General features: G+C 32.2%; 1 protein-coding gene across 2 annotated transcripts in view; it reads right to left on the minus strand.

Annotated features, from left to right (window-relative positions):
• LOC143199582 (uncharacterized) overlaps positions 1–20,850 on the minus strand; it is a 105,004-nt gene that overhangs the window by 66,473 nt on the left and 17,681 nt on the right. For both annotated transcript variants that reach the window (XR_013006501.1, XM_076409504.1), the window contains exons 2-3: positions 17,620–17,760; positions 1,624–1,768 (exon numbers count right to left, since the gene is read on the minus strand). Coding sequence is in view for 1 of the 2 variants with exons in the window: in XM_076409504.1 (XP_076265619.1) it covers positions 1,624–1,768; positions 17,620–17,664 (190 nt within the window). In the remaining variant the exon portion in view is untranslated. The remainder of the gene's footprint in view (positions 1–1,623; positions 1,769–17,619; positions 17,761–20,850) is intronic.

Raw genomic sequence — 20,850 nt, forward strand, 5'->3', positions numbered from 1 at the left:
CAGTCCACTCGGATGACTGTCGATTGGACTTCAGAGTGAAATGATAGAGCCATATTTCATCCATTGTCATATATCGACGTAAAAACTTGGGTTTAGTATGCTTGATCATTTTCAAACACTGCTCCGAATCATCAACACGTCGTTTGAACAAAAAGTTCAAAAGTGAGCCCGTGCAGCGCCCACTTTGCACAGAGCTTTCTCATACCCAAATATTCGTGAATGATATGATGTACACGTTCAGTTGGTATCTTTAGAGTGTCTAGTATTTCATTCAAATTCAATTTACGGTCATTCAATATTATTTTGTGGATTTTTTAAAGGTTTTCGTCGGTAACAACCTCTTTTGGGCATCCACTACTTTAACCGTCCTCGGTCTTAATTTTACCACGTCTAAACTTAACATGCCAATCCTTGATGGTTAATTTTCCTGGGGCAGTATCCGGAAACTTGGCATCAAGCCATCAAGCCAAGTTATCAACACGCGAAATTCCTTTTTATCCATTTTTTTCACAATAACAAAAGGTGCTTCACTCAAAATGCTATAATTCACAAACTAATTTAATAACTAAAAAACATATGGATTTAATTCTAGTAGGGCCATTTATGTGGCACACCGGGAACTTTTCAATTCACCTGTGATTAGGTGCTTGCATGTGTTTTTGTTAATGATGGCTATTAGTGAAGCTAATAGCGAAAATGCTGAATGTATCAAGGTCAATAACAGTTAAACAACTTAATTTAACTGTTAGGTTCTATAGTTTTGACATTTAGCCTCATTGAGCCATTGAAGAAGCACAAAAATTAATAGATGATTGGATTGCTGCCCAACTAATATTGTTCTTTCGGCACGCTCTTAGCATGTTGTCAGAAAAATGCAGAAAAAAATTTAGAAAATGATGGTTAGTATTTTGGTTAACATATGTAGTGCTAATTCTTCTTAATAAAGTGGTTTTTATAGGACCACTATGGTCAGAGAGCACGGAGGCACCTAAATTATGATCTGTAGTCTCTTGCCAAACGAACACAGCAGAAGCATCACAGTTTGTAAACTTCAAAAAGCTTAATGGAAAATATTCAAAAGCTTGGAAGGTGAGTAAAGGTTTTGAAATTCAGTACATTGATATCAAAACAATATAACCCTTTATAGAAGGTACGTGTTATGTGTTAGGATGTCAAGAAAGTGTTTTATTGTGAAATATTAGAAGATATAATCAAATCAGAGTCAATAATTGAACAAACTGAACCAAGAAATTGATCGGGAAGTTATATTTAATGGATAAGGAAGCAGGCAGGTCGTAATACGCGCAAGTTTAGCTGCACGCGGCTTACTAACCAAAATAGGCACCATGCGACCATTTTGACGATCAATGAGGCACGCCTAAGTGTGTCTAAATAGTTGAAAATGCCTTATCGCCCCAAAAATATAATAGATAATAGAAAACAATGTACATTATTTGTTATAAAATAGATTTGTTCAACAATCTAGAATTATTAAATAATCTAATTAAAAATTTCCGGATGCCATATTAAAAATAGAACATCTAGTTGATGACAATTTAAAGTTATTAACCATCTAAAATTACAATTAATTTCTAAACAACTTCGAATGACAGAAATGCTTACCTAAAGGATTTTCCCATGATATGTTTAAGCGTATATAACGGTTTGAATCAGCAAAGGATACTATACTGGCAGTCTCAAAAAGTTCACCAATAGGTTCAAGACAGTCACTCGCTATGTGAAACTGGGAAAGGTTGGCTCTTACTGTCTGAAAATAATAATAAAAAAATGTATAAGATATCAACGTTATTTATAATACACAACGTTATATATATAAGCTCATATAAAATAAAATATGTTAAAACTGTGTGGGGAACAGGTCATGAAAATATATAATTGTTGTACATTTTTAAATCTCTAATTCTCTTTTAAGTTTTCTATAAACTAATTCGTTGTTTTGGAAAGATGTTCGGTGGTATTTGTTGAATTTTTTTCCCGAAACTGACTCACAATATAAGCTTGTGAGATGATGGATTATAAATCTGACCATTTTCGTTAAATTTTATCTCAAAATAACTGCGTAAATATATTAGTAGTACTTAAAATAACATTGCAAACAGATAAATAGGTTTAGGTAGGTATTAAGCTAAATTGTGTGTATATAGTTGTATAAATATATGTATTAGATAGGTTAAATAAGGTTTTTGTTTATTTCTATTTAGTTATTACAACGATTATTACGTACATATTTTGTTTTAGAACGTTTTCTTTTGTGTTAAAAGTTTAAGTTAGATTATTTTTTACTTTTTAGTGAATTCCTTGTTTAGTTTTTGAAGTTTTGAGTTAATATTATATAACTTATAATTGAAGTATTACATGTTACCAAAATAGTTCCCACTACTTATAGGATATCGAAGTTAACTATTTAGAATAGGACTTAACTTTTAGATCCGGTTTTAAATCATATTGAACACCGCACGATCAACAAAATATGGAATATTTTCATCCAGAAATGTATATTTATTTCCCAAATATATAATAACCGTCAAAAATTATTTTGTAGCAATAAATTGAGACATGTTATCGACAAAAAAACCGGCATTGAGTTCTAAAGCAAATTTGTTTAAACTGATAAAAATAGCTTAGAAAATATAGTTCGCATAATATTAAAACCTTATTTACCTCTACTATTTACGACTCTGACGAACGTATGTTATAAAAATTGAATATTCTAATATCTTAGGTGTTAAATCTGACAGGGATTTAGATGTTTTGAGAATTTCAGTGTAGCACGTCCATATTTAAAAATGTACGATTGTCTCAAGGAAAAAATCAATAATTATTGCCTAATTGTAACGTGGAGCTTTCATATACGGCTCGCTATGAAACATAAATCCCAAACTTTTCATCGTTAGTGTTGGTAATAAATCAAATGGATCCAACTAAAATCCTTCATAATCTCTGTCTTAGTCCAATTAATGGCTTTATTATAATTTCTCGTTTTTTATTTAAAATACACCGGTGGTGCAAAATATATCTTACCGGTTCTGTTAAACCGGTGTTCTTTGACTGATGATATAGTCGCGAGTTTGAATACCGCTAAGACATTGATGTACTGTATCTCTATGATTGCCTGTAGTTGGCATTATGAAGAGGTAAGACTGATATATTCAACAAAGAACTACCTTCCTAGCAATGTCAGCAAGCAAGTTTGTTAAGGTGCTGTTATATTACTATTTATTAATTTTTGTTGATATGTTAAAGTATTCCTTAAGAGCAAGAATTTACCTGGACTGGAACTACTGCTGAACGTGAACTCCGAACCACACACACAGTTCAGTGCGTCTTGACCACTGCGTCAATCAAGCTGGTTATATTTATATATTTATTTAGTTTTCCTGGTATGTTGGCTTGAAGAATTATGAATGGGCAAGTCTTCATTCATTAATCCCAGGATACTGTTACATACTAATAAACGTTGTTGAATCTTCTACCCAACTGGCCAAAATCGATCAATTATTCTACCTTTCATTATGTTCACTCTCATCAACACTCAATGTTCAACTCACAAATGTTCACTAACGCATTTCAATAAATCACTTTGGAATATTATGATTACGACGTTAGTTGGTGATGGAATAATGATAAGCAATTAAGATATATAAGTCTGTACGTAATTTGTAAGAAACTGAGTTTAACTCATTCTGATTCATAACTTTCGGGAGACTGTAAGTTTGCTCCATATATATATATATATATATATATATATATATATATATATATATATATATATATATATATATATATATATATATATATATATCAATCAAGATATTTCATACGAGGATCACTATTTATATTCGGGCAACACTGGTGTCATGCGAGTCCATCTGACGGTTCCATCGTTCTGTCGCACGGACAATATTTGTTTATTTTATATTTAGTTGAAGGTTTCGTCTCGGCACAAAATTGAACTGAATCGTGAACATTTTCGTGCGATGATTTTTTAAAGATTTTTCCACGTGGATTATCACAACAAGAGTGCATCAATCAACTTAATTTGGCTTTTGGCGATGAAGCTCCATCAAAATGCACTGTGTATCGCTGGTTGAGTGAATTCAATCATGGTCGTTGTTCGCTGTTCGATGAGTTTCGTGAAGGTTGTCAAATCGGCTGTTGGGCCAGAAAACATCGATGCTGTGTGCAATATGATTAAGCAAGATTGTCATGTCACCTATTGTGAGATTGAGGCATCCCTAAGCATTAGTTACATCAGCATATATGCGATTTTACATGAACACTTAGCTGTGCGAAAGTTATGTTCGCGTTGGATCCCACAAAATTTGACAATCGCTCAAAAAAAGGCTTGTGCCGATTGGTGCAAAGAAATGCTTAAGAAGTTTAATCGCGGTGCTTCGAAAGACGTTTATAAAATCGTGATAGGTGACGAATCATAGATATATTCATATGAGCCCGAAAGTAGACAGCAGACGACTGTATAGGTGTTCCAAGATGAACCAAATTCAACAAAAGTTGTTCGCGCACGAAGCACTTCAAAGAAAATGTTGGACTGTTTCTTCGGGAAAACCGGTCATATTGCAACAGTGCCTCTAGAGGATCGTAGAACAGTAATTTCTGATTGGTACATAACCATTTGTTTGTCAGAAGTCTTCGGTGAAATAAGGAAAACAAACAAGAGACGTCGGATTGTTCTTCATCATGACAATGCGAGCTCTCACACATCGGCTCAAACAAGAGACTATTTAGGTACTTAAAACATCGAATTGATTTGGCACCCAATGACTTCTTTTTGTTCCCATCCGTCAAAAATAAACTGCGTGGTCGACGATTTTCATCGCCCGAAGAAGCGATTGAAGCGTTCAAAAATCATGTTTTGAAGATACATCTTTCGGAATGGAATAAATGCTTTGAAAATTGGTTTAAGCGTATGCAAAAGTGTATCGATCATCGTGGCGAATAATTTGAAAAACAATAAAAATATATTCGCAGCTTAACTATTTGCTTTTTTTATATTCTCGAAATATAAATAGTGACCCTCGTTTACAGTTTTCCTGAAGTAATAAATCTAGGGTCAAAACTACAAATTTCTCTGCTTAAGCCTTAGAGCGTTGTATTTTTAATCACGATAGAGAGCTAATGACTTCTCATAGGCAGCCTATCCGCCTGATTTCTGTCAGAGTTTACAATTTCTTCAATGGCGCCGTTTTGAGTCAATTGAGGAGAATATAATTGGATCGGACATGTTTTTAAAACGTATCCAAATGAAATCATAATTTATTATTTGTTTTGTTAACTTCCCACGCTTCTATTAGAACTAGTGCGAAACCACTATTTTCGTTCTATAAATAACTAAAAAGAAAAATGTACAAATTTATAAAATGAGCAAGAATTTCCAATACATCAACTCGATATTTTAAGTTACTCTTCCAACCTCATTTAAATAAGTCTATATTTTATATTATCATGACCTGTTTGGATTGTAGACACAAATGAAGTTCAACTACATATTAAAAAATCGACTTAATTGCTTTTCATTATTCCATCACCAACTAACGTCGTTGGATAAAATTAGCTACAAGTATTGCTCGGTGTTTACGTTAGCAATATGAGAAGAGATAAATATTTACATCTTTGCCATACTAAAACTTCGAATATATGCAGAATTTTTTCTTTCTTCAAGACCTTAGTGCCACATAAATATTAATATTACAGTAAAATTATTACATATTTTATTGAATTAGAAAGAGAGTAATTTTTCCTCTATCATAATATAACGCCCATTATTTAACCAGTGCTAATAACGCTCTCTAAGAGAAACCTGAATTAAATGTATCTTTCATTTTGTATAAATTAGTCCCTTCTAACCCTGAGTTAAGAAAAAAAGTATATGACAAAGACACATTTTTATTATCTCTAGATTTTATCATATACAATGAAAGTTTAAATAAAGTTACATATTTAAGCTTATTTTCCTAGCATCTCGAATATAACCGAAATAATAATGAATCCCAAACCAGAGAAGACACCAGAACACCTTCCGGCCTAAAAGTTTATTACCAATAATCTGGAAAGTTTCTGAAAAAGTATACATAAAGAGGCTAAATTATATAATAGAAAAAAGGAAGGTCATTCCAAAACACCAATTTGGGTTTCGCAATTAGCATGAAACAATAGACCAAAATTTATAAACAAAGTAACAGATCAATTGAAAAGTCCCCGGCCTGACACATAGATAGCGCTACTAGAATTAAATCATTATGCTTTTTAGTTAGCCCTAACCCTCAAAAGATGAGTGTATAAATTTGACAGCTGTCGGATAATTAATTTGTGAATTATAACATTTTCAGTGAAGCAAATTTTACTATTGTGAAAAAAATGAATATGAAATGAAAATGAATGAAAAAATGAAAGGAAATTCGCGGGTAGATAAAATATTGTATTCTGAAGGGAAAAAGTACAGTTGAAGCAAAAACTTGGCTTAATGCCGAGTTTCTGAACACTGTTCCAACAAAATCAATCATCAAGGATTGGTATGCTATGTTTAGACGTGGTAAAATTAGCACCGAAGACGGTGAACGCAGTGGAGGCCGAAAAGAGGTTGTTACCGATTTTAATAATCCACAAAATGATTTTGAATGACCGTAAATTGTAACTGAATGAAATAGAAGACACTTTAAGGATATCAACTGAACGTGTACATCAAATCATTCACGAATATTTGGGTATGACAAAGCTCTGAGCAAAGTGAGTGCTGCGCGAGCTCACTTTTAACCAAAAACAACGACGAGTTGATGATTCGGAGCAGTGTTTGAAGATGATCAAGCGGAACAAACCTGAGTTTTTCCGTCGATATGTGACAATGGATGAAACATAGCTCCATCATTCCACTCCGAAGACCAATCAACAGTCATCCGAGTGGATTGCACACGATGAACCCGCTCCAAAGCGTGGGAAAACGCAACAGTCGGCTGGCAAGGTTATGGCCTCTGTATTTTGGGATGAATAATTTTCATTGACTACATTGAAAAAGGTAGGACTATCAACAGCGTTTATTACATAGCGTTATTACACCGTATTCTCAAGATCTACCCCCGGCGACTATTTCCTATTCTCAGATCTCAAAAGAATGCTCGCTGAGGCCTATTTTGAAGCAAGGGACAAATCGTACTACAAAAATAGTAACGAACAGTTGGGGGGGCGTTATAATCAGTATATCCCCTTTGAAGGGAATTATGTTGAATAAAATAACTAATTTTGCCAAAAAAATGTGTTTTATTATGGTAAGTCGGGAATTTTTCAATTGACCTATTGTAAGATGAATTTAAATTGTCATTTTACTACTTAATATATTCAGTTAAGCATGGAAGTGTACTAGGTCCAGTACTATATCTTCTCTACACAGCCGATCTATCTACAACAAAAATAACCACTGTGATAACATAGGCAGACGACACGGCAGTCTTAGCCTCTCATAGAGATCCAGCCATAGCATCAGTGAACAAACAAACACACCTAAATCAAATACAAATGTGGCTGAAAACATGATGTATTAAAGACAACCAACCAAAATCCAGTCACATAACTTTTACACACCCTAAAATAACATGTCCGCCAGTCTATATCAATAAATGTCAACTCTCATAAGCAGATAATGATAAATATCTTGGTATGCACCTATAGTGACGCCTAATTTAGAAGAAACATGCTCATATTTGCTCATACTCGCCAAACGAGAACAAGTTAGTCTTAAATTCTACCAAATGCTTATTCTACCAATGTCTTAAAAGTAACTTTAAAATGGCAAATCTAAGTTATCATTAAATAACAAGATATTAGTGTATACTAATTATACTCAAGCCTATTTGGTTTTATGGAATCCAACTATGGGGAACTGCTAGAAAGCTTATATATCCAAAATAAAATGTTGCCTGCCTTTGTCGATGCTCCATACTGTTTCAAATGAATTAATACAATTTTCGAGATTCGAAAGAATGTCAGTGCATCCTAATGTAGTTACTAATCAGCTAAGAAGTGAAGTAACAGTGAACTGCATAGGCTAAAACGTCTAATATCATCTGATTATTGGACATATATAGACTTTAGAATAAGACACATTAATTAAAATAGTATTTTATACTGGAGATCCCTTAATGAAGTGATTGTCTACATGCCATGTATATATAATATAAACATTAAAATACTTGTTGCCCTCTGGACAGATTGTGGAACTAATAAGATAAATTTAAACAAATAGGTAATGTAAACTATTTTTGAAAATATTAAGGATGATTGTAAGTTTTTACAATATTTTACATTCTAAATTATTGAAAGAAAAACACCTACCATTTAATTGTATTAAACATCATTTGGTGGCCTTAAGATCTCTTAACTTTATCTGTTATATTAGTTATGGTAATATTGAAATATCAGTTCTATTTCTACAACTAATGCTAATTAGTTCATTTTATGATGTCTCTTTTATTATATGAACAATATAGACAATATTTGGTTTTCATTTTAAAGGCAAATCAAAACAAAATAAGTTTAGAAACTGTTAGTGTTAAAAAAAATGTAAATACTGGCAGACTTGTCTGGGTAGTAGTGTAAGCTATATGCAATATTCGAGAGGCCAAGATTTTTCCAATCATTTGATTATTTGGTGGTTCATAACTATTGTTTTTTTTATCTGGTAAGCAATGTCAGTTAATTATTATGGTATATTATGGTAGCCATTTTCACTTCTTCCGAATTTTCTGAATCTTGAGAATGTGAGCACCAATAACTCTGGCAATTCATTGATTTCGGGCTTCTTAGATACTCGATATCGTTTTTTTATCATTGACATCAAAATAAAATATTTTAAATTTAAATAATAAATGGAAAACTGTTATTTATGTCGATAAATACCAAATTTACAAGATTTAACAGTTTTTTACATTGATTTCATTTTCGTTAATAGATATCGTTGATCAAACTACACGCAATGATTTGAAAGGTATTACAATACGGAACATCATTTCATGTAATGAACAACGTCAAAATCGACATAAGCTAAAATCACACAGAGCTATTTGAAAGATAGAACCGTGTTGATGACAATAATGAAGCATTGTTATAATATTTTATAATTTACACTTTATACAAATAAAATGTATTAAAATAAATGATTACTGAGATATTATTATGAATATTTATGAAACTAAAACCTCAAATAATGGATAACATCAAATTTTATTATTTAATCAATTTAACCTAACCCTTTTCACTTGCTGATAGAACTAACAACAAATAATCGAATAATTCCTTCATATAATCTGAAAACAAATTATAACTTAATTAGCTCTCGACCAAATAGAAGTTAATAGAAGACGGTACATTTTAACTCACTCAGTCGAGATAGAAGATCAAAGTGAATTTCATAACTTATTTAACATAGGCCAAAGTAATAACTTATTGAGTAATGAAATTTGCCAATCCAACTGATAACTTCAAGCACACGTCCTAATTTTAATTGATATCAAGCAATAAATATTGCGTAACAGTTAACGTTCACAAATTAATAAACTAAATGTTATGATTTTAAACGCGATTTTCATTGTTGTATTGATAACTTAAGAAAAAGCTAATATTTAAACACGTCTCCTCTTTATCGATACATCAAACAAACTTAAGAACATAATTCCAATAATAGAGGTAATAAAACGGAGCTTAAAATGCTGCTATCTGATGTTATATAATTGCTGATTATTTTGTCAGTTCTGCTATATATAAAATGAGGTTGTTACTATGTTATTTGAATTAATTTTAAGGCCAAGAATATTGTTATGCAATCATTTTAAAACAATGGGAAAATTGTCTTGTATACGCTGTGTCAAAACAGTACTGGGAATTTGTCAATATAAGGAAAAATTATATGTTGTTCCGTAGTTATTGTTGAGTGTCCCTCGATAGCAATTCTTTCGGGACAAAGTTTATATTTTTGTATAACAAAAACACTCACTTTTTTAACTGCCAATCTAATTGCTGATTCTTTCTGGTCAAAAGTCAAATGATTCTTCACGATCTTGAGCATTAATATGACTTCTACAACTAACATAGTCAAACTTTGATGCCACATTAATAAAAAATTATTATTATCAAAAGAAATCTTCGAATTCGCATATTGATATTCTATATCTGATTATGTTTATTATTTAATTGAATTATTTTAATGTAAACATTTGATGAAAATTTAATTAAAATTAAAATAGGAATAAAAATTATAACTAGACGTGACAATATCAAGAAAGTTATGGGTAACATATGGGTAATGACAGATAGCATTGTACATGTTTAGAAGTATGCAGATGCTACAAAATGAAAACTATAAAGTCAGACATTTAAAACTCATAGATGTTGTAAGAAACATCAAATATAAACACACTTTGTGAAGAATAAATCTAAGCAAAATTATAGGTACTTATTGATACAAGTTTCATATTATTTTGAGTTGAGTTTTTAAAGTTTCAGTTCCATTAATAGCATTGTGATGAATTGTAGTTCAAAGAGGAACTACGAAATATGTTCCTCTGAAAAATAAAATCGTTCAAACATACTGTATCTTGTTTGTGACCCTGTTGTGTAATATTCGCTAACCCTTTTTAATTCTGCGGTATTCTTGTATATAACTAATAAATAAATGTTGAAGAACATCATATTTTACTAAATTAATTGAGAAACCCCTTAAAACCATACTCTATAATTCCCATATGCTCCATCAAGTTAGATTATGTGGCTAGTTTTTTTAATTTTTCGAGAACTGTAACATTTTATTGGCGCTTTACGTATTTACCGAGTCTTAGAATCGTATCTATTTTCATCATTTGATGGGTGATATTCGTGGACAAAGAAGGCAGTGATTTTTTTCGAATCTTGTTAATTTATTTCAGAGTGAAATGCCGTTTTTTTTCTATTAAAAAGTTTACTAAAGCTTTCGACAAAGCAAGAATATTAATTAGTTCTAACTACTAACTACAAAAAATACAAAATGTTTTTGCTTTCCCTGGCTTATACATTTTGTAATATTTTTTTCATCTGAACTTTTGCTCTTCCATAGTTCCAACAATATTGGAATAATGAATAGTAGGGCAATAGAGTAATGATTAATTAAGACACAGCACCGCACCTTTAACGAAATTGCTTGCATATGGAGTACTTTAAAGTGCTTTGGAAGTGAGGAATCCATAGTTTTGACTTGGTATTAATATATAAAAGATGAGAAACATAAGGAAATTTCTCATGAAACCTTGCAAAGGTACAGAAAAGTTATTTTAAATTTTCGTCATTTTATATTTCGTCGTTTCTATAAACCCATTTCTAATGGCAAATACGGTACCTATAGACAATTTAAATAAGCAATACAAATATATATCACATATTTCTAACAGTTCAATTGAAGTTGGTTACAGGAATAGTTGTGATGTTTATATAATTCGATAAAATATGAACAAAATTACTAAAAATTGCAATACTTGTTTAATGAATAATGTCATGCAGTCCCAAGTTACTAAAAAAAATTATTCCACTTCCAACATTGGCTTGGCGAAGAAGTAATTTTTCGTGACTAAATCAGTTTTTTAATGGTCTGGTTATTGGTATCTGTTTCACAATATATTACTCTTCTGAATCTAATGAGTTATATCCATATCGCACTTCTAGGCATAACTCTGTATACTGTATATTGACAGGGCAGAATATTTTCCAAATATACGATAAATTCCTCTAAACTTAATGCCCATTCTTCTTACATCTTTGCCTTTTTCAAGTTCGGCCTCACCTAAATACATGGTTATTATTTATTTTGATAAAGATGTGTTGATTTCTCTAATACGTAAAATAAAAATGGAACGATTTAGCTTCATTCAGATTTAAACTAACAATTGAATAGATATAAAAGTTAGAATATACACTTAGCACCTATCAAATGTGAAACTTGAAAATTATAATGCCGATACTGACACCATTCAAACCCGGCAATAATCAAAATAAATGTCTAATAGTTTAAAGGGTGTCAGAAACTAATTTTAATTTATTGTCCAAAACATCTTAATCATATTTTATATAAACAAATTGCACTATTTTTTAATACAATAAATTGTCTGGAGCACCCCTAATATAATATAACCTAATAGTTCTGTTGTTTGTTTTTTGATGGATTAGAAATGTCAACAGAATTGTCAAGGGCAAAGATTAAAACCTTTCCATTTTTGCCAGTGTTGAATATAATACAGCTTAGGTATAAAATGTTGATTTAATTAATTAATAATTTATTAAAACTTATTGTATTTTTGAATTATATTAAAAAAATAAAAATAGAAAGTATATATATGCTTATATTGCTATGTATAAGCACTTTAATTAAGTAAGTATTAATTTTATTGTAAGGTTTTTCAATATTGGGGAATTGACGTATGCTTGTTATTATTCTAATCTTCTAATTCTATCTCTAATTTCAAATCACCGGGGCAAGATTAATGATCGAGCAGTACGTCCAAATGAAAAAACTTCATTATCAACATCAGGGCTCAGTGGAAGCCCAGTTACATGTTAGAGACGATGCACATTTTTGGATGAATGGTTATATTTACAAACACAATTGCTGTATGTGGAACCAAGTCAGACACTACTAAGTACACCAGATAACAATAAAATTTTGTTATTGGTTGTAATATTTTAAATATTTCCTGAACCTCCAGGTTGTTCTTTGTCAATCACTTCTCTTAAAACATTGAAACCAAAATTCACAATTGGGATATGATAGGGCAACATGGCCATAAGTTTCTAAAAATATTGCATGTGCTTCGACAGCAGATTTCTTCAAATCAAACAACATGAATGCTTAAAATTCATTTTAACGTTGAGCGTTCCATGATTACCATATGTAAACACTGAGTAACTCAATAATACTAAACAGAAAACTTATTTTATGTCGAGATATTCATTTAAATGTATAGCAAACTCTCACAATGACTGAGTTCTGCTTAAAATTAGCTCTACTGACAGATAGTACAGACAGAAGTACAGAGACGCTAGAAAATGAAAACTATAAAGTTAGACATATAAAGCTCATATGATGAGATTATATGATTTACATCATATGGTGATGTAAAAAACATCAAATATAAACTCACTTTGTGAAGAATAAATCTAAGCAACATTATAGATACCCAATGATACGAGTTTGATATTATTTTGAGTTATGTTTTTAAACTTTCTTTTCCATTAATAGCATTATGATGAATTATAGTTCAAAGAGAAATAGTTCAAATAATAATGAAAACAATACAGTTAAGCAAGAATTATTTATCAACGATATATATTCCCTTGAATAATAAAAACATTCAAACATACTGTATCTTGTTTGTGACCCTGTTGGGTAATATTCGCTAACCCTTTTTAATTCTGCGGTATTATTGTGTATAACTAATAAATAAATGTTGAAGAACATCATATTTTACTACATTAATTGATAAACCCCTTAAAACCTTATTCCATAGTTCCCATGTGCTGTGACATTTTATTGGTGCTTTACGTATTTACCGAGCCTAAGAGAGACTAATTTTAAATTAATCCAAACTAATTTCACCGAGAGCCACAACACTGTGTATTTAGAATCGTACCTATTATCCTCATTTGTTAAGAAATACATTTTTTATGTGTTCCTCTGCCATGAAACCTAATTAGGTAAAATGATGGGTGATACTCATGGACACAGGCGGCAGATATATTTTTTCGAATTTTGTTAATTTATTTCAGAGTGAAAAAGACAAAACAAACTTACTAATTAGTTATCCCTAAAAAAATATAGAAGGTGTTTTTACTCGGTTGAAACCATCGAACTTAACCGCTGGGTCATGTTGTTCAACAGTTGTTTATGTTGATACTTCCCATATTCGCCAATAGATATCGCAATTCAAAATAAATTCATTTAAACTAAACAATAATAGGAAATTCAATATATTTACACATCAATTGCTGTTAGTTTAGCACGACATTTTCTATATTTCTTAAATATAGAAGCAACGTCTTAAATAAATAGTGACAGTTTGCTACAAACGTATTAATTTGAATACATAGCGATCTCTTACAATACTCTCTTACAAATCTTACAATATATAATTTTTTGCCTTCGACAATAAAGTGCAGCTTCATTAAGCTTCAGAAACCATTCCCGAGCTCTTATTTTATTTAATACAACATTATTATGCGCTTCTAAATTATACAAGTAATATAAAGTATCCCCACGTAAATGACGGCCATTTATATTGTTGGCAGATTTTTATTTTACTTTTCTTGTAATGACTATGAAACAGATTATAAAAGTACTCAAGATAACTTAAAAATAATGGAATGGAACGCTTCTAATATATTAAATAATAAATAGTAAACACGATTTAATGTATTATAAAAACGAAACAAAATTGTTGCTCTATTCCAGGATGCCATGGCTTAAATAGAGTGCATTATTTTCCAAAAAATCCCTCTCTAGCCCAGGATTCATGTTTAAAAATAAACTATGATAAACTTAGCATTATAGTATTATTGCAATATAGCAATAATATTAATAATAGTAAGAGACAAGATCTTACATAGCACAGGAAGGTATGTTACTTGCATTTCGACTAAGGTGCAATTCCTGCTTGTAATATAAATAGCAATAGGCTTTCATTCTAATTAATATACATAGCATGTGTTTATTCGCAGATCCATTACCTTTACTGAGCTAAAAGGAAGAAATACATATATAAGCCCAATATTGGAACCAAAAGAAGTCGTTCAGTCCACATTAGAATATCGGACATCAAGAAGAATTAGAAACAAATAGAAATATTTTATAAAGGAAATAAATTGAAAATTGTTAGTTGCTCTCAAGTTGCTCTATGTGTGCCCATGAAGAGAACCTATACATTAAAGTTCACGGATTGAACCAGGCAGCATAACAAAAAAACGGCCAAGATCTAATTGTACATGTGGTTTAATTAATTATTATTTTTGTGTATAAATTGTTTTATGTATGTTCGCCGATTTCTCCGTCAATTATGAACCGATATTCAAAATTCTTTTTTTATTCGATAGAGTACACTTCCGAGACTATCCCATTGGAACCAAGTCAGGATCTGATGGCGGAATCCTGGGAAATCGAGTGAAAACCTCAAATGTCAAAGCACGTACAAAGTTTTCACATCTTTTTTAATCTAAAATAATCAGATATTTGGGTATAATGTTATTGCTGAACTGATGTCCGGAAGTCGTTCAGTGCAAAAGCCTATCAGTTTACTTTTTAAGCACTAACTAATATCATATGGGAAGCCGTAGAAATATTTCAAGCAACTGCTTCTATAATGTAGTGATTAGAGTGTTCGGCTCACATGTGGAGATCGGTGGATCAATTTCCGGCGGAGGGAACGATTTTTTGTTGTTCTAATTTGGTTAGGACATTTGTCAAATGCTCAAACAACACAAACATAATAATATAATTTTGTAAAATAAACACAAAATTAAATTCCCAACAAAATAAATCTAAATTAATGTAACTGTTTGGGTTCGGCACCGACTTCAAAGTAATAAGTTGGTAACAGTTAAAATAATATTCTAAGTAGATAAGTAGGTTTCGGTAGGTATTAAGCTAAATTGTGTGTATATAGTAGAATATAAAATACATGTAGTAGATAGGTTAAATAAGGTTTTGTTAACGATTATTATGTATATATTTTGTCAAAACATTTTTCTTTGTGTTAAAAATCTAGGTTTGATTGTTTTTAAATTTTTAGTGAGTTCCTTATTTATTTCTTTAAGTGGTTGCAATTGTTCAATTTTTATTAAAAATATTTTATTAGCCTTTTTTATCATCTCAATAGAATATGATCAAAACAAAAATAATAATTAAATATTGTTTTTATTGATAAGAAAAGTCAGTGGAATTTCATGGAGCAATGTTACATACCTTTTTTATATTAAATATGGTTGTTAAAAATGGAAAAATTTTCTTTAATGTTCAATGAAGGTGATATTTGATGTTTTGAAGAATAAATATGTCAGTATATTAGACCATTTTTCATAGTTTCAAAACATAACAATTGTCATTCAAATATATAAATATAAATATACTCGTTATATCAAAAATCTGTTTATGTTTTCATATGAGATTTCTTTCTATATCTCTTCAGATCCAAAAAACTGGGTTTACCCGATGAGCCAGTATCTCTCCTTCCAGTTTGATACAATTTTCCCTCTGTCTTTTTCACCCTGTATATAGCTGACTTCTCAGTCGGCAAGCGCACGAACTCAGCAAGTCCAATTCAAAAACTCGGTCAAAGCGGTACAAATTTTAGTGATTGTAGATTAACTCGACAAGTATCGGGAGATTATATTTTATAGTTGGAGCGAGTACTGCCTCTAAATAGAGAAACTATCTATCACCTGGCTCGAGAAAATCATATACCTCGGTCTAGGACCGCAGATTTCAATAGCCAGATAAAATTCAGCACGATAAATGCAATGGCGAGTATAGTAAGATATTTCTATATAAGAAATAGCTGTATAAGTATGCTGGTTAGATGCTCAGTTTGTCTATATAGATACAATAGACAGTTTACACAACTTCCCGTCTTTCAATACAAGAGGGTTCGTGCGCTACTCAACGCTCTTTCGTTTATGAAGAACGTCGACACTCATCTGGGGACATGCATTCCACTCCAGATGCTTCACAAACATGCTCAGTGTGAGATTTCTCCTCGATTTCTTACGTCAACCCATTCCTTGATTAGATCCCTACCCATTCATAATGCATTAGTTCAAACTACCGCAGTCCCAGTCGTACCTCAGAGCATCTGTCATCCGAAAAACATATAACCTGTAGCGACCGCTACAACCTTTTAGGCCACCACGCATTCACCTATATCAAAATCAAAGGTTGGCAACGCTGTTGAATTAGTATCATGCGGTTCACAGCTATAACAGACCACCACGACGACATCTCGCTCTCTTTTCTTTTCTTCACCCCTTTGTAACAGTACTACTTCCACAGTGCTACCGTACTTCCTTTACCCTAACCTAATATCCTCTCCATTCTCTCGTTGACCACATGTATCAATCAATATTTAATATAAACAAGTTTAATTCAATCAGTGTTTTCGGTACCCATGCGAATTCCTTCCACAAAATAGTAGTAAGTGTTCGGACAAACAATCGCATCGACAGCCACACATTCCGACCGACCGACTAGGAGAACATTCCTACAAACCTTTAGCGTCAACAATATCGACCAAAAACCATTCGGTAATAGCTGATGTCTCATTATTCTATAATCACAGTGTGTCCGCTAGGAAAACTAGATAAGTTAAACATAAATAATAAAGAAATTCTTTATCAGCATCGACATAATCAAACATTAAAAAAAATTATTCATCGCTGATATCTAAATTGGAGTTGCACCTCAGTTAAAACGCGTGGGAAACAACTTAATGCTAATTCATCGATGTTCATAATTAATGTTCCAGTTAATGTTTATTCATCTCATTTCAACAATTCACAATAAGAACAGAGTAACAGTCTACTTACCCTAACAACAATCACCAAAACAAATAACGTAAATTTTAACAACATTTCGGCCAGCTCTGCTCGTTGATATTATCTATCGTGGATTTTTATTTCGCGAATGACGTCCATATACATGTATTCCTTTCTTTATGTGGGCTCGATCTAAAACAAAACAAATAAATAAAACCCGTACTCATATACATTTAGCCATAATAGGTATATTATCGTGCGTTGTGACAAGCAGTAGATATGCGTTATCTCATTAATTCTTCGTTCGTCGAATTACCGGAACAAAAAAAACCGTTCGGAAAAACGTCAATCAAAGATTATGCACTTTCGTATATCGGGCGATCAGTATAGCCCAGGAGCCCGAAGGTGGAAACCGATTTACGTCAGCCCCAATATAAATTCCGCAATAGGTCTATTAAATCAACAATATTCGATAGGAAATATTTCGGTGTAGGTCGACAATAAATCAAGCTACTAAAAATACCTTATTGAATATCGTGATAAATTGAGTTAATTCACGAAGAATATTTAACAGTTGTTAAAAGTAATTGGATACTGCTTGCGGTACGGCTACTAGTAGAAATCATCAATAGTTTATTTTAGTTAAGTATTAACTTAAAACACATGCTTAATTCCAGTTATCAGAGTGCATAATTGTATAACAGATCAACTGAAAAATCCCCGGCCTGACACATTGATGCCGCAAACTAGAATTAAATCCATATGATTTTTATCTCGCCCTAACCCTCAAATGATGCGTCTATAAATTTGACAGCTGTTGGATCAGTTGTTTGTGAATTATAGCATTTTGAGTGAAGCAACTTTTATTATTGTGAAAAAAATGATTGAAAAAAATTTCGCGCGTTGATACAATATTTCTTTTTGAAGGGACAAAATATAGTTGAAGCAAAAACTTGGCACAGGAAAATCTACCATCATGGATTGGTATGTTAAGTTTAGACGTAGTGAAATGAGCACCGAAGACGGTGAACACAGTGGACGTGGAAAGAGGTTTTTACCGACGAAAACATTAAAAAATCCACAAAATGATTTTGAATGACCGTAAACTGAAACTGAATGAAATAGCAGACACTCTAAAGATATTAACTGAAAGTGTGTACATCATATCATTCAGGAATATTTGGGTATGAGAAAGTTCTGGTCAAAGTGGTTGCCGCGCGAGCTCACTTTTGACCAAAATCCAATAATTTCATTCCGAAGTACAATCGACACTCATCCGAGTGGACTGTACACGATGAACCCGCTCCAAAGCGTGGGAAAACGCAACAGTCGGCTGGCAAGGTTATGACATATGTATTTTGGGATGCGCATGGAAGAATTTTCATTGACCACCTTGAAAAAGGAAGGACCATCAACAGCGACTATTACATAGCGATATTTGACCGTTTGAAGGACGAAATCGCCGAAAAACGGACGCATTTGAAGAAAAAGAAAGTGCTGCTTCACCAAGACAATGCACCGTGTCATAAGTCAGTGAATAGGATAGCAAAAATCTATGAATTGGGCTTCGAATTGGTTCCTCATCTCTAGATCTGGCCCCCAGCGACTATTTTTTGTTCTCAGATCTCAAACGAATGCTCGCTGGGAAAACATTTTCGTCTAATGAAGAGGTGATCACCGAAACTGAGGCCTTGTCTGAACAAAGGGCAAATCGTACTACAAAAATGGTATCGAAAAATTGGAGGGCCGTTATAATCAGTGTATCACCCTAGAAGGGAATTATGTTGAATAAAAAAAATAGTTTTGCCAAAAAAATATGTTTTACTATGGTAAGCCGGGGACTTATAAATATTCACGATTTTGCATTAAGTAGTGAAATTAATTCGTTGAGTTTTACTGAAGAGGGCGTGAATAATACAGCATTCCATTGTTCTATTCTTTGGCTAAAAATGTAAGAAAAGACAATAACTTATACTGTATGTTAGGGCAAGCTTTCGACAAAATCTGGCACAAATGACTCTTGTTCCCGAAGCAATATGTTGAACTTTTAAACTCCTAAATCTCAGCCTGGATAATTAACTTTTGTTTAGAGTTAAACAAGAAGATGTTTACTCAATAATTAAAGAAACAAAAGCTGATGTACCTCAAGGTAGCTTACCTACTCGATACATATGATACAAACACATATATTGCGATACTTAATAGCGAAGAAGTAACCAGGAAATTGCAACACGCAAGTTATAATATAAATAAGTGTACCCAGACATGGAGAAAAAAGTCAACAAATGTAGATCAGTTCATATTGAATTCACCTACAACCAAACTGTTATCCATTACAGTATCAATCTTGATTCTATGGAAATCAGCTATGGGGATCTTCTGCAATAAGTAATATCAACATAATACAAATAGTTCATAATAAAGTCGTCAGAAGTATTGTGGATGCGCCCGGAAGATACTACAGAAATAATTACTTAAACCGAGACCTTCGAATTTCAAATGTCATACAGGGAATTAAAAAATTCGCAACAAGATATGAGCGAAGACTATACTTCCATGAAAACACCGCACCAAGTGCTGCAACTTCTGGACAACACTGAACCAAGGGGCACACTCAAGAGAACCAAACCGTGTAATCTTTATAGTTGTATAGTGAAGTGTACTAAATGGAAAAACACTGAAAAGTGCTATAGACTTACAGCCAAAAAAAATATATCCCTTTTTATAATAATAGTTTTCCATCTAGTATTATCAAATTATTCAGTCTATTCTAATGCCAATGCCCATCGGATGCTCAAAATTTAATTTTCGACATTCATTACTTGTACATTTTGAAGTTTGACTTGACTTTCACACTTTTTAAAATGTATGGCGATGGTGATCCAGCATATCAGAAGACAATAAAACAACTGATTGGACGAAAATGTACCTTAATATCTAACAGAACTTTCACAAAAGAAGCTGTACCGACCTTGAGGCATGCTGAATTTTACATGTTAGAATAACGGTCTACAAAATACCGAGAAATATTATCCCAGATGTTGAACACGTACGGGGTGCCAGTAGCGCCGACTAGTAAGCGATAACGAATATCTGGAACCCCAAGACGTTTATCTGGGATATTACTGAAATATACTTTCGATCACTCAGTCACTGACCAGCATTCAGTTCAGACGTGTCCAAGCCTCATTTTCAGGTAACTAATAACCACTGCCATACCTTTTATCTATTGTTATTTCTATATTCTTATGAATATCTCAAATCTATATCATCCCGTTTTAC

Source organism: Rhynchophorus ferrugineus, unplaced genomic scaffold (genome assembly GCF_030347505.1).
Source record: "Rhynchophorus ferrugineus isolate W39M unplaced genomic scaffold, kcgeb_rfMv2 rfM7, whole genome shotgun sequence".
Taxonomy (NCBI): Eukaryota; Metazoa; Arthropoda; class Insecta; order Coleoptera; family Curculionidae; genus Rhynchophorus; species Rhynchophorus ferrugineus.